Source organism: Cydia strobilella, chromosome 12 (genome assembly GCF_947568885.1).
Source record: "Cydia strobilella chromosome 12, ilCydStro3.1, whole genome shotgun sequence".
Lineage (NCBI taxonomy): Eukaryota > Metazoa > Arthropoda > Insecta > Lepidoptera > Tortricidae > Cydia > Cydia strobilella.
The window spans coordinates 13,501,981-13,517,362 of NC_086052.1; the positions used below are offsets into that span (position 1 = coordinate 13,501,981).

The window sequence follows — 15,382 nt, forward strand, 5'->3', positions numbered from 1 at the left end:
TTCAAAATAAAAAATATGTTATTTGATAATTACATTTATTATGTAGGAATTTACAAAAAACTTAACAATTCAATCTTATTGTAAATATGTACAATGTCAGTGCGTGGCACAATAATCTAAATAATTATGTACATCGACTGTACAACGTATTTGTTTCCATAATCGGCAGTGGATAGCTTACTTAGCTATACTTCATAAATAGAGAAACCATATAACAAAAATATGACATATCATTATAACCCAAAATATACAAGATTTCTGACAATCAACTGAAAAATAAAATTATATTGTAATTTAAAATTCAAATCGATTTCATATTAATAAATCATTAAACATGGAGTAAATCATTCGGAGTTTCTATATCGTAATAAAATTAAATACAATAATACATACAATTTCTAGACCATAGTTTAAAATAATGGAATTTAACTGAGGAGTGTCTTTTCAAAAGGGCTCATTTCTCTAAGAAATCCATACAAAAATAAACCCTTTTACCCTACTTAAAGGGTAAAAGACACTCCTCAACTACTGTATAGGAGCTTAACTTCGTTATAGCATGAGATAGCACTTAGCATAATCGACGGACTGATTAACAAAACTCGTGATAAGATACGGCGTCTTGAGCCCTTTGATACATTCATAGGTAGTTGTCGGTGCTGCTTTGGCTAAAGTCGGAAACCTCTTTAATCCTTCAAATAAAGTCAAGCGGTTTTCAGGTTTAGTACGCTATACTGAAAGTCGCAAACCTTAACTCCATTTGGAGGTTTGTGTAAGAGTGCAAACTGAGTGGGCGCGGCGTCCATGTTTAAACATTTAAGCATACGTCATTTCGAGTTGTTGGAATTATGATTTTATTTCAATTAATAAAATTTCAAATATAAATGACGTAATCAGTCGGGAGCCGACGGCCTACCACTCGCAGGGCGCAAACTTACGCGAGCGGCCTCAGAGTCTGCGGTACGGTCGAGTTCACAAACAGCTTTACAACCCAACGTATAGTACGAATTATCTCAAATGATTTTTTCGCCCAAACCCTAAGCTGTTAAACAAAAGGCATTGTTTCTTTTGTGCGCCGCGGTGGCTACCTCATTTCTCATCAGTGAAAAGGATCACGCCCGTTTAAAAGGCAATTTTAGCGTTCTACTTTTATGGTTCAAATTCAGAAAAACAGCATTCGGAGTCAACACGTTTGGGTAATGTAGGACGACAGGTAAGAATATTCGGAGATAGCAAAAAGCTGTTAAAGGCCTAAGGGCAAATCCACCACTGCTTCGGGTAAGTGTGTAGTAGATTCTAGACGGCCTGGTCGCGGAAGGCGAGCGCGGTGATGGGCTTCTGGTGTCCGCAGTACTCGCGCTCCAGCGTGCCCTTCTCGAGGTCCCACAGCCGCGCGTAGCTGTCCGATGAACCTGCAACGTTACATTCTAATTACACACACCAGACATGAGTTCTATACCCCGTTTTTTAGGGTTCCGTACCCAAAGGGTAAAAACCCGCTGTCCGTTCGTCTGTGACCAGGCTGCATCTCATGAACCGTGATGACAGTTGAAATTTTCACAGATAATGTATTTATGTTGCCGTTATAACAACAAATACTAAAACAGAATAAAATAAATATTTAAGTGGGGCTCCCACTCCCATACAACAAACGTGATTATTTACCGTTTTTTTGTGTAATGGTACGGAACCCTTCATGCGCGAGTCGACCTCGCACTTGGCCGGTTTTTATAGATTATTAATTTTCTAACCTTAAAAATAGTGGAATAAACTGTTTCTTTCCGAAATGCTGGAGTTCCTATGATATCTATATTGCAGTACAATAATATGTAAACGACACCATAATTCATTGCATAGTTATTCGGATTTAATTTTGGAGGAAAAAAATACCCCTTCTTTTGAGGTTATAAAATTTCTAATCTGTAAAAAAACGGCCACTGGACCGTTGGTGCGCCATATAATGCAGCCAGACGTAAATACCTGTTGGCCAAGCCAAATTGTCAGTAAATAAGAACAAAAAAAAACTATACTCATCCTTTTCTTTTTGGCGTTAGTCCTAGTGTAAGACAAAGATAGTATGATTTTCTCTGTCTATGTTTGAAATGAGACAGTCCTGTGACGCGATTAAGTCCCGCCGTTGTGAATAATAATGAGTCCTTTGAGAAACTATATTTGCAGGGATCGCAATAGCGTAAAGCCGCTTACCGGTGAATAGGTAGCGCTCGTCGTTGCTGAAGGCGCAGTCCCACACCCAGCGCTGCGAGTCGTGGCGCAGCTCCCGCTGCAGGCCCCAGTCGCTGGTGCGCCACACGCGCGCCGTGCAGTCGCCGCTGGTCGTCACGAGCATTCTGAAAACGGTCGAAACGGCCGGTAAACGTGACTTAATCATAATTACTAAAAACAAGATCGATCGTAGCAAGTGGAAATCCGTGGTTTCTGCCTACCCCTCCGGGAAATAGGCGTGATTATATGTATGCATGTATACAACAATAGCGACTAATCGTAAGGTCTATTAGCTAGACGGAGATGCGACCAGCATGAAGCACTCACGTGAAGAATCATAGAGCGTAGCGCCTAGAGGTCCTTTCTCAGCAGTTTGACTAATCGTAACTGCGACTAATCGCATCTGCAACTAATCGCAAATAAGAGTAATCGTGGCGACGTTGGTGGGGCTGCAGGGAAAGAGGAGTGTCGGTGTTACGATGTACCGTACTCCCTGTCCTCTGCAGCCGAGTTGTGGTTTTGCGGCGGAACCATAGACCTGATCTGTCGCCGGGCGCCTGGAAATTTTCTGGCGCCCGTCACTTCGGGGGGGGGGGGTCCGCTACAGTGCATAACGGAGGCCGAGGAGGATAAGGCGAGCTTGCGCGGTATATGAGTAACTGCAAGTAAGGTTACTAGGTTTAGGTAGTATACTAACGTGGAGTCGGGGCTGAACCGGCAGCGCAGCGCGTACTTGTTGTGCGCGACGAGATGCTTGCGCGGTATATGAGTAACTGCAAGTAAGGTTACTAGGTTTAGGTAGTATACTAACGTGGAGTCGGGGCTGAACCGGCAGCGCAGCGCGTACTTGTTGTGCGCGACGAGATGCTTGCGCGGTATATGAGTAACTGCAAGTAAGGTTACTAGGTTTAGGTAGTATACTAACGTGGAGTCGGGGCTGAACCGGCAGCGCAGCGCGTACTTGTTGTGCGCGACGAGATGCTTGCGCGGTATATGAGTAACTGCAAGTAAGGTTACTAGGTTTAGGTAGTATACTAACGTGGAGTCGGGGCTGAACCGGCAGCGCAGCGCGTACTTGTTGTGCGCGACGAGATGCTTGCGCGGTATATGAGTAACTGCAAGTAAGGTTACTAGGTTTAGGTAGTATACTAACGTGGAGTCGGGGCTGAACCGGCAGCGCAGCGCGTACTTGTTGTGCGCGACGAGATGCTTGCGCGGTATATGAGTAACTGCAAGTAAGGTTACTAGGTTTAGGTAGTATACTAACGTGGAGTCGGGGCTGAACCGGCAGCGCAGCGCGTACTTGTTGTGCGCGACGAGATGCTTGCGCGGTATATGAGTAACTGCAAGTAAGGTTACTAGGTTTAGGTAGTATACTAACGTGGAGTCGGGGCTGAACCGGCAGCGCAGCGCGTACTTGTTGTGCGCGACGAGATGCTTGCGCGGTATATGAGTAACTGCAAGTAAGGTTACTAGGTTTAGGTAGTATACTAACGTGGAGTCGGGGCTGAACCGGCAGCGCAGCGCGTACTTGTTGTGCGCGACGAGATGCTTGCGCGGTATATGAGTAACTGCAAGTAAGGTTACTAGGTTTAGGTAGTATACTAACGTGGAGTCGGGGCTGAACCGGCAGCGCAGCGCGTACTTGTTGTGCGCGACGAGATGCTTGCGCGGTATATGAGTAACTGCAAGTAAGGTTACTAGGTTTAGGTAGTATACTAACGTGGAGTCGGGGCTGAACCGGCAGCGCAGCGCGTACTTGTTGTGCGCGACGAGATGCTTGCGCGGTATATGAGTAACTGCAAGTAAGGTTACTAGGTTTAGGTAGTATACTAACGTGGAGTCGGGGCTGAACCGGCAGCGCAGCGCGTACTTGTTGTGCGCGACGAGATGCTTGCGCGGTATATGAGTAACTGCAAGTAAGGTTACTAGGTTTAGGTAGTATACTAACGTGGAGTCGGGGCTGAACCGGCAGCGCAGCGCGTACTTGTTGTGCGCGACGAGATGCTTGCGCGGTATATGAGTAACTGCAAGTAAGGTTACTAGGTTTAGGTAGTATACTAACGTGGAGTCGGGGCTGAACCGGCAGCGCAGCGCGTACTTGTTGTGCGCGACGAGATGCTTGCGCGGTATATGAGTAACTGCAAGTAAGGTTACTAGGTTTAGGTAGTATACTAACGTGGAGTCGGGGCTGAACCGGCAGCGCAGCGCGTACTTGTTGTGCGCGACGAGATGCTTGCGCGGTATATGAGTAACTGCAAGTAAGGTTACTAGGTTTAGGTAGTATACTAACGTGGAGTCGGGGCTGAACCGGCAGCGCAGCGCGTACTTGTTGTGCGCGACGAGATGCTTGCGCGGTATATGAGTAACTGCAAGTAAGGTTACTAGGTTTAGGTAGTATACTAACGTGGAGTCGGGGCTGAACCGGCAGCGCAGCGCGTACTTGTTGTGCGCGACGAGATGCTTGCGCGGTATATGAGTAACTGCAAGTAAGGTTACTAGGTTTAGGTAGTATACTAACGTGGAGTCGGGGCTGAACCGGCAGCGCAGCGCGTACTTGTTGTGCGCGACGAGATGCTTGCGCGGTATATGAGTAACTGCAAGTAAGGTTACTAGGTTTAGGTAGTATACTAACGTGGAGTCGGGGCTGAACCGGCAGCGCAGCGCGTACTTGTTGTGCGCGACGAGATGCTTGCGCGGTATATGAGTAACTGCAAGTAAGGTTACTAGGTTTAGGTAGTATACTAACGTGGAGTCGGGGCTGAACCGGCAGCGCAGCGCGTACTTGTTGTGCGCGACGAGATGCTTGCGCGGCACGGGTCGCGGCGGCGCGCCGCCCAGCGCCCACACGTAGCAGCTGCCCTTGTTGTTCACGGCCGCCATCATGCGCCCCTCCGGGTCGATCGCGATGTCCTGGATCGATGCTTCGGCTTCTGGTATCTGAAACGATCAACTCATTCTTTTTCGTGAACAAATAAAGTTTTCAATAAATAAGTGGTCTTTTTGATTTGGTGCCACCGTCGCGTTTTTACCACCGCACCTCCCGCCAAAGAAACAGCTCATCCACACTCTCTTGACACGTGGCAAACCAAGAACAAGCGGGCATCTCGCTCGTTTTTGCCCAGAACGTGCAAGTTGTGGAATGAGCTACCTACTGAGCTGTTTCCCTTGCGCTATGACATGGGGTTCTTCAAGCAGGTATTTAGTAGTAGTAGTAGTAAATCACTTTATTGTACAAAACAAAAATTGTTAACATGAAATTCATATAAATTTAGGTACAAAGGCGAGCTTATCCCTATAAGGGATTTCTTCCAGCTAACCTTAGAGTAAATGAGTGGAAAATTCGAATTAGATAGATAGACAAACTTACAGAACGTACAATAATATTTAAAAAGGAAAACTACAATATTAATGTCTACGAATAACTAAAATACATCAATAGCATTATGCAATAAAATAAATATGTACTAGCATACATAAATATATAGTACTAAATAAATATTAAATAAATATATATATTAGCACTCAACCAAATCACAGTTCGTGGGAAAGCCAAAGCTTTTTCAGATTAACTTTGAGTGATGCTACAGACCGGGACCGTTTGAGCGACAGGGGCAACTAGTTCCACAACTTCACCGCGCGCACTGTGAATGAATTTGCGTACGTTTGAGACTTATTCGAAGGGATAGCAAGCGTAAGATTAGCACTAGAACGTAAGCGGTGATCACTTCCTTCAGCCAGATAGGTATTTAGGGTTCTCAAAGGTGGGCAACGCATGTGGCTCCTCTGATGTTGCTTATGTCCATGGGCGGCGATGACTGCTTCTCATTAGGCGGCTCGTTTGCTTCCTATTATATTAAAAAAAAGTCCAGGCGAAGATGACAATCGTTGATAGAAAACGCCAATCGAGACTTAAATAATGTATGGAAATAGTTACGTGAATTTTCGTAGCATCTGTCATCCCGAAACTTTTTTTTTTTCGTTTGTCGTTCTTCGATGTATTATTGTGATATTGGCTAGGCCCCTGGACAGGTTTTCCAAAGCGCTATGGAGCGAGTGTGGACAAAGTAGATAGCTACACGACTTGGATTCTTCCATTAGCAACTGATCAGAGGGAGGACTAAGTATATTGGAGTAGTGGAGATTAAGAGAAGATGAGATGAAGAAATTGCTCATCCCGTAACTCCGTAAGCAACCCAGTTACCGCAGAATGTGCGTGATCACCATATACTTCGATGTCAGATTTAAAGCTATAGAATTTTAACACTTCTTTAAAACCGTGTGTGTATGATTATATCAAATTATAGTAACGTAGCGTTCAGTGGTACACACCAGCTGTTCATTCTGGTCGGTGCGCAGGTCCCACACGTGGATGATGCCGCTCTGGTCGCCGACCATAATCTGCGTCTGGTCGGGGTGCATGATGACGGCGTTTACAGGCGCCGGCACTTGGAAGATTCGCTGGCATTGGAACTGTCTGCCCACTCTGCAATGTTTATATTTGCTTAATCAATAGCACAAAACGGTCGTAGGTTTACTCAAAATCCCGGTAGAGGTCGCTATTACGACTGGTCAATATTCTACAATATACATCGTGTGAATGTTTGTTTGGCTCATCGTAAAATCCATAAGATGTTAAACTTATTTTTAAATTTCTGAGAGAATTTGTGTGGAGATTATTCAGCTTGAATAAACATGATTATAATTAAGCAGTGTTTGATTCTTGGTTCTCCTTCCCTTCGAGACCTTAATGCAAAATTGTACACCAATTGATTATGAGCCAAAAGTTAAGAAAACTATAATGCATCCTTTAACTTCTTCATACACATTGTGGTTTATATGGCATGATGGGCATATTATTTTAGGAGTTCCATTCACACATGCTCAGTGTAGATAGAGCCTGTAACAGATCAACAAGATGATCTTTTTTTTATGTAATAGGAAGCAAACGAGCAGACGAGCTGCCTGGTGGGAAGCAGTCATCGCCGCCCATGGACATAAGCAACACCAGAGGAGCCACTTATGCGTTGCCCACCTTTGAGTACCCTAAATACCTGCTTCTTGAAGAACCCCATGTCATAGCGCAGGGGAAACACCTCAGAAGGTAGCTCATTCCACAACTTGCACGTTCTGGGCAAAAACGAGCGAGATGCCCGCTTGTTCTTGGTTTGCCACGTGTCAAGAGAGTGTGGATGAGCTGTTTCTTTGGCGGGAGGTGCGGTGGTAAAAACGCGACGGTGGCACCAAATCAAAAAGACCACTTCTTTATTGAAAACTTTATTTGTTCACGAAAAAGAATGAGTTGAACGTTTCAGATACCAGAAGCCGAAGCATCGATCCAGGACATCGCGATCGACCCGGAGGGGCGCATGATGGCGGCCGTGAACAACAAAGGCAGGCAACGAGCGAGATGCCCGCTTGATCTTACACTGTACGGTCCAAAATGATGTAAGTAATAACAACTATAGTATCTATTTTTATTACCCACTAACAAGCTAAATGGTCGGACGACATTAAAATGTGGGCGGGGCGACCTGGCATAGAACCGCTGCATACAGAACAATCCATGAAAAAGGCATTATGTTCAGCAATGGACGCAAATATGCTAAGAAGACCCACTAATGCTCACAAGCTCACCTTATGTCCCAAATTTTAGCTGTACAATCTTCACCTCCTGTATACATCCATTTGCCATCTTCCTAAAACAAAAACAACTCATTCTTAAGAGCCCATCAACGTGCTCACTAGCGCCACTGCTAAATAATTGTAATTATTTAAAATTAACGATAGATATTCAAAAAAGGGGGCCGCTACGTACTGTATTTTGTATTTAGGGTAGTACCATTAGTTATTCTGTGATTTAGGTCCATTTTACATTGCTAATAGTTTTTACATTGCTGGATTCGTCAATCTATGCGTCCAAAGTTAAAAGCGTTGAAATGGCCGTTTTTGTTTTGAGTTCATAGATCGACGACTCCAGCAACGAAAAACTATTATAATGTATTCAAAAGGTACCTAAATACAAAATACAGTACGTAGCGGCCAGGTTTTGAATATCTATCGTTAATTTTAAATAATCACAATTATTTAGAAGTGGCGCTAGTGAGCACGTTGATGGGCTCTTAATGACAAATTTCTTGTGTTCTACCTCTCTATCACACTTAAATATATGACGTTTTCAAGCAAAAGGTACCACATAGTCGCTTACCATAAGGACGAAAATTGCTTGTATCTTTATACGAAAAACCTGTCAGACCGCCCTTATGGTAAGCGACAATGTGGTACCTTTTGCTTGAAAAAGACACATATTTGTGCGATTTACGTTTTTCATGGCAGGCCCTCAGAGCACAACTGTGAGTAAGAAGTCCAATAAAAATGCTACATAACATACTTCCACTTTCACATGATTTTGCCCCACGATTAATAGCTAGACTGCAATGGCAATGATCACATGAACTTCATAGATTTGAGGAATCATATTTTAAACAAATTAAATATTCCTTCATTATATAAACTTCGGTTTTTTGTTATGTAGGCCATTTCCTATTGACCTATTGGGAGGCGGATTGTATCACCCATTTTTAATATTTAAATTAAATCTAGACATCATTAATACACATAAAAAATGTAACCCCCCTTTTGTGGTAATCAATTCCAAATTTGGAACCAATGTCCTACATGCATTTAAAGATGAAATGAATAACTTACCGAGAATCCAACTCTAGAAACATTTTTGCTTACACCCTCATAGTTCATGACAGGGTCTGGGTTGGTGCTAGCGAGGTCATACATGCGTATGTGCTGGTACCCGCATGCGGCCACCATCTGCCCATCGGGCCTTATTTCTAGGCCATTTATTTGCTGTAAATAAAAACAGGTAGTAAGAAAAAGCTCTGGGTAAAGTCAAATGGAGGACTTTGGGACAGGGCTATAGCAACAACATCATCATCATCATCACCTGTCAACACTATATTTAGGGTTCCGTACCCAAAGGGTAAAAACGGGACCCTATTAGTAAGATTACTGTCCGTCTGTCTTTTTGCACCAGGCTGTACCTCATGAACCGTGATAGCTAGGCAGTTGAAATTTTTGCAGATGATGTATTTCATTGTCAACTTAAATAATAATAATAAACAAAACAATAAACAATTTCTGTTGCCACTATATCAACAATTACTAAAAACAGAATAAAATAAATATTTAAGTGGAGCTCCCATACGTGATTTTTTTGCGTAGTGGTACGGAACCCTTCGTGCGCGAGTCTGACTCGCACTTGGCCGGTTTTTTTGGTATAAGTACAGTACAGGAACCAGGTACCAGGTTTCTACTATTATAAAATTTAAGAAGTACCAAAATAAAAAAAAATGGTTTGTGTAGTTTTATTTAACTCGTAATAATGGCTTCTCAGCTACCAGGGCACTTTGCCAACGTCAAGTGTATTATATATATATAAAACTGTAAGTCGTCGATATTCAGTCATCCATTGAGGCCTTCACGATGCACTGGAGGATAGCTGGAGCAGCAGTACAAAGCACAATGGCGGCCGAGACTACGAACCGCCGAATGATGTCCAAACAATTAGTTATTTGCATTTCCAGAAGAATTTCTTCATTAACTGCACCCATTGCGCTTGCCATTCACTGCATGATATCCTATTAAAATTATACATTAAACAGCAGAATGCAAAAAAAATTATAAAAATGTCTGGAGCACGATCCGCCATGTTCCGTGGATCATTCGAAAGTCCTCATATGTACTTGTTATTGTGGATAAACAAAGTCGAAATGAAAACAGATAATATTAGAGATAGTTATTAAATACCGAGTCCGGATGTTGCATAGTCCGCAAGCAAACGCCGCTGTGAGCCTGCCATAGCTTGATGGTGTGGTCGTAGCCGCCCGTCACCAGCACCACATGCGACGCGCCTGCCGCCGCGTCTCCCGACATCTTCAACCAACTATTTATTGATTAAGATTAAGAGCATCAAAATGTCTTTAACAATTATTCAACCAAATGTACTCAATGCCAATTTGTTTAGAATGATACGTAAATTATTTATTATTCATGCAAGGAAATATTTATTTTCGAAAAAATATAAACACACGCTCGACGACACAGGGTATGCTGTCAAACTGACGTTTCAAATGTCATAATTGTCATGTCTACCGGGTCCGTAATGGTATCTGATGGTATCAAAGAACTATCCTCATCAATCATAAGCTCGCTCCAGACTACGCGGCGCGAAGCCGCGAACGCGAGTGTGGAGTCGATTTCGCTGATTAGCGAACTAGACTCCACACTCACGTTCGCGGCTTCGCGCCTCGATTAGCGCATGGGTGTGGAGGGACCCCTTTAATAAAAAATTTTTGTTGTTTCTAAATTACCTTCTCGTGATCCAAAATATTAGTTATACTATTCTACGTGGCGGAAGGTGGAAGGGGCAGACCTCGGCGGACTTTCTTTGATCAGATCGGGGAAATCCTGAAGAAAGGCCAGGTTAAGAGCATCCTAAACCGCTAAACCGGCGAGCGTGTATGAGGAATGTTACGAAATTGAAGGAAGCGAAAGAGGTATGTCAGGATCGTAGTAAGTGGAAATCCGTGGTCTCTGCCTACCCCTCCGGGAAATAGGCGTGATTATATGTATGTATGTATGTATGTATTCTACGTGGTCTAGTCTACACTTGGTTACCTAATTTCCTAAGCAGTTATGGATATACGTTAAAAACATGAATCTATAAGTAAAACTGTATTAGGCATGAGTGGTGGGGGTCGTGGGGGGTATCTGTCAGAACGGGATAGTCTTATGTATCTGTCAGTAGGAGTAGCAGAGAAAGCGTTATTATTGTTTGTTCTTGTTACAGTCTCACTTTTTTTTTACTCTCCACCGTAAATTTGTATGGTTTATGGTGGACTATAATACAAATCTACTCGACCAATCATATTGTCGCATTGCGTATGTTCTGTCTTGGTTCTGTCCCTCACGGGCGTAAGCGGTAGGCCACTTCTATGGTTCAAAACCAGAAAAAAAAGTATCGATTGAAAAACGAAGAAATATGGTTTACTGGCAACACTAACCTGCCCTGCCCCTTTTTTAACAATGTAAATTCGATAATTGCTTTATAATTTGGGTCAAAATATAATGTTAAATAATACCTGTAACCTATAATATTCATAACATGGTCCAAACTAGATAGACATCCTGAATATAATGATTTGTCATATTTGTTGACTTGACAATATCTCCCTTTGTCGTTAATTTACATACATTTTGGGTGTACGGACTTTCATATTCGACATTTCTATTACGAATCAAACAACATATCTTATTATTGGATTACGCATGAAAACAAATCATTGTATGCCTACACGAGCGAGCACCTCCACACTCACGTAAAAATAATCAATAAGATAGCACGTGACGTCGTACTCGTCGTAGTAATAATAACCATTAGAGGACGCGGTCACCATTTTGTTTCATTGGCTTGGCTTCATATAAATGTCGGTGCATTATCGCGTCGATTTTTTTATTCACTTTTGAATACTTGTGTAGGCCAACAGTTATGTACAGTCTACTGCAGATATATATACAAAGAAAATAAAGAATATTTAGGAAGAGCTCTCGTCTGTACGGACATTTGCCGTCTACTGTACTACAGTAGAACACGGCATTGGGTGAATTCAGTACACAACCACGACCTTATTACGAAGAGTACAAGATCGTTTTCGTACAAGGGCCGTTGGGTTCCCCCAAAGGAGTCTTACTTTTTACAAGCAAAGCAAGTGCCGCCAACTAGCTGAATCACGTTGACGAAGTAACTTGCAAACCAATATATGGACTGCAATTTACCTCGCCAAATGTCAAAACCAGGTCCAAGAACATGAAGAATGAAAGACAAATCGAAAAATAGAAGTATTTTATATGAAATTACTTTATTGAACATGTAAAATCCGTATTGACATGAGGAATGCTAATTCTCATTTACAAAATAACACAAATGTAAAATTTGAGAGACAAATCACATCGAAAACCTACCTATTAACTAACTAAAATTACAACATACACATCAATTTCCTAAATTATTTAAATTGCTCGGCATGTAGGCTTGCCCCATGCTTTCTGTTCTTAGCTTAAGTTTGGTACTATTATCATCAGCATTGAAATTTACAATGAGAAGAGGTAGGTTTTAATAACAATAAGCTGTCACATCCTTCCATGAAATAAGTCTCTAAATTTACTTTTCTGTTTAAGATCTGACCAAAAACCACTTGTCCATGTATACTTATAATAAAGATTTACATTAACACTGAGTTATGGCATAATATTGAAGCACAGCTACAGTCAGTATTACAAGACAGTTTGGGTAGAACCAGTTGAGGTACAAGTAAAGGTGTCCAGTCACAGCGAACTTAACGAGGGAGGGCTAACTGTACAAATTCCCCAGTGTATACATGCTAACACTTAACATTATTTTTTTTGTGAGGCTTAGACCTAAATTTGCCTTAGCCATTGGAGATTTTCCAAACTCTGCATTACAATGCACTTTAATAAAATTAATCTAAAGTCGAGATAGAATGTCAATAAGAAATTATAACACAATGTTTTTAAATTCATATGAACATAGCAGGATACAAGACAATTCATACTTGTTTCCTAATTTATAATCCAGACAAATACAAATTCATGTGCATAATACAAATCAGCGTTAACCCAGATTTTGGAAAATCAGTCCAGTTTTACTTTGTAATAAATTAAGTCCAAGTAAATTACTCATTATGAACAAGTCTTAGCGGCAGGGAGATCATTCGCTTTCCTCTTCCTCCTCATCATCGTCATCACCATCCTCCTCCTCGGACTCCTCCTTCTTCTTCTTTGTTTTCTACAAACAAAAACAGTTTGTTAATGTTAAGCTTCATTAGCTTCACCTCAATAAACAAAATGAAGGACCGTACAAATTAAGTCACTTAATGACTTGAAGTTTTTGACAGAACTTAAAAAATTTGTCATTGAGTTATGCCCCTACACCTTAAGTGAATACTATAATATAAACTGTTAGTTAATAAGTATGTAAATATGTAGCTACACCCACCGGGTAAAATTGTATTGATTCTCACTGTCCTTGTCTAACATCAACATGTACACATACAGTTTATGGCTATTGAATAATAAAAAAAAAAAAAAAAGGAAATTTAAATTGAACAAGGGATTTAACTTACGGGTGCTGCCACCTTTTTGCCGGCCTTCTTTCCTCGCTTCTGTGCCTTCTTGCCTCCACCCTCACCGCCGCCGCCGTTCGCATTAAATGACTCTAGGTCCTTTGTGTACTGCTCCTTCGCTTTAGCCGCCTTCTCTTCCCACACCTGTATGAAAAAAATAGTAAGCATTTTAAATAACGGAATTCGTAATTAGGTAAAAGTAGACAATGGAAAACGGTTGAGGTGAACTTACACTCTTGTCCTTCATCCCCCGCCATATTTCACCACCTTTTTTGGCGATTTCGGTGACTTTAAGTCCGGGGTGTTCGGACTTGATCGATTCTCGGGCACTGTTGAGCCACAGCATGTAAGCTGACATAGGACGCTTGGGCTTGTCCGTCATTTTGTTTTTTTTCCTGCGAAAAAAGAAATAAATAATAAAAATCTAGATAAAAAGCTCGTTTATGAAAGGCAACAGGTTATCCGGGCCATGCCTTCCACAAACCGAACGGCGAAATACGCGACTTCATATGTACACGGCAGTTAGGGCGTCGTTTTGGCGGGAAACGCTTAAAGGGCTCATATTACTGTAATTTCACAATCTCCATTGAAAGAAATCGATAATTACGACTAAAAACAACAAAATGCACTATATCACTAAACAATTTATTGTAGAAAACGTCTGAATCGGTTATCACCCATATAACGAGTTCACTGGCCTAAGCTTGGGTCGAACGAGCCATTTTGTTTTCACGTTCTATGTCGAAAGTACGCAATAACTGTACATGACATCATTACCAAATAATCTATTCACTATTAAGGTATAACTTGTAGAAGAAGTGATTCGGACCTTCAATGGAAAAGATGAGAGAAATAAATTATTGAAAATGAGGCGTCCTCCGTACCCACGCGTACTAAGAAAGTATGGCGAAGCCCATAGCCATGTTTGAACGAGAATTCCAACGTGGAACAAAATCTAATTTTAAGAAATACGCGATAATAAACACTACTAAACACAGTAAAACACTTAACTTTGATTAGAAAAATAATGTAACTTACCTGATGGCAAAAATTTTGAAATATTTTTTGAACTGGTGCACAACCAAACTGCAGACTGTAGAGAGCCAGAAGAAAATGTATGGAGCTCGAAGCAAAGTTCCCAGAGCAAGGCAGCTTGGGGGTCGGCTCGCGTCACTGTACAGCGCCATCTACGACGCCTGTGATTGGCTGACGAATTCAATGCTGCCAACTGCACGCGCTCGTCATTGCATCGTGTACTACGTATATCCGTGATAGGCTTACGAATAGGATTTAAGAAATTTCAACCTTATTGTGTTCATTTAAGTCAGGAAGTTGTTAATCAAAACGTGCTTCATACATTTACTTCAGAAATTTTATTCTGCATTTTTGTTAGGAATATAGCGTTATATTTGGCGAAAATCGAAAGGAATCTGTGAAACTCGATACAATTTATTTTTTCCTTGACACTTTTCTAACAAAATTATTATAAGTACATCAAAAAGTGACCCAGTCCTTCGAGTATCCCTTTACCAGCATACTACCAAAATTAACTCGCGCCTCATTTTAAATGCCGCCAACGTTTATTATGAAAACACCAAAAGCGCGGCAAACGTGGTGAGAAAGAGATGCCAATAAAACATAGCTCTTGAATGGCAGATGCGTTTGTTTACGATTTGATATTTTATAGGAACCATGAAATAGTTTTTATTTCAAAGGATATAGAGTGTTGTATTTGCAATACATTACAATGAATGTGTATGTATCCTACATTGGTTCACTTTACTCCAAGATTCTGTACGCTAACGACCGACGACGCATTATCGCCCTAGATGTATAAGGAAACCCATACAAACGTACAATCGTAAATTTACGGCCTTATCTTACGACTTGCCGAATGTTTACCCAATGTGGTATCGTATTCGAGTTATAAATTTATCTTGTAAGAC

The 15,382-nt window shown here is 41.6% G+C and overlaps 2 protein-coding genes across 2 annotated transcripts; both read right to left on the reverse strand.

Moving 5' to 3' along the window:
• Positions 1-18: 18 nt before the first annotated feature.
• Positions 19-10,334, reverse strand: LOC134746195 (target of rapamycin complex subunit lst8). Its single transcript, XM_063680522.1, has 7 exons — positions 10,042-10,334; positions 8,929-9,081; positions 7,858-7,919; positions 6,553-6,706; positions 4,970-5,160; positions 2,203-2,345; positions 19-1,409 (listed from the first exon to the last, which is right to left on the reverse strand). The coding sequence occupies exons 1-7, from the start codon at positions 10,165-10,167 to the stop codon at positions 1,294-1,296; spliced, it is 945 nt and encodes a 314-aa protein (XP_063536592.1). The 5' UTR covers positions 10,168-10,334; the 3' UTR covers positions 19-1,293.
• A 1,787-nt stretch (positions 10,335-12,121) lies between these two features.
• Positions 12,122-14,629, reverse strand: LOC134746206 (high mobility group protein D-like). Its single transcript, XM_063680532.1, has 4 exons — positions 14,475-14,629; positions 13,669-13,831; positions 13,437-13,580; positions 12,122-13,099 (listed from the first exon to the last, which is right to left on the reverse strand). The coding sequence occupies exons 1-4, from the start codon at positions 14,621-14,623 to the stop codon at positions 13,022-13,024; spliced, it is 534 nt and encodes a 177-aa protein (XP_063536602.1). The 5' UTR covers positions 14,624-14,629; the 3' UTR covers positions 12,122-13,021.
• Between the last annotated feature and the right edge of the window lie 753 nt (positions 14,630-15,382).

Excerpts from the sequence above, each read along its gene's own strand:
- LOC134746195 (XM_063680522.1), bottom strand. The coding sequence starts at position 10,167 with ATGTCGGGAGACGCGGCGGCAGGCGCGTCGCATGTGGTGCTGGTGACG. Across the intron at positions 6,707-7,857 it reads GCTAAAATTTGGGACATAAG|AGTGGGCAGACAGTTCCAAT; the intron begins GTGAGCTTGTGA and ends TAAACATTGCAG. Across the intron at positions 5,161-6,552 it reads CCGACCAGAATGAACAGCTG|ATACCAGAAGCCGAAGCATC; the intron begins GTGTGTACCACT and ends TGATCGTTTCAG.
- LOC134746206 (XM_063680532.1), bottom strand. The coding sequence starts at position 14,623 with ATGGCGCTGTACAGTGACGCGAGCCGACCCCCAAGCTGCCTTGCTCTG. Across the intron at positions 13,581-13,668 it reads GGGGGATGAAGGACAAGAGT|GTGTGGGAAGAGAAGGCGGC; the intron begins GTAAGTTCACCT and ends TTTTTCATACAG. Across the intron at positions 13,100-13,436 it reads GCAAAAAGGTGGCAGCACCC|AAAACAAAGAAGAAGAAGGA; the intron begins GTAAGTTAAATC and ends TTTTGTTTGTAG.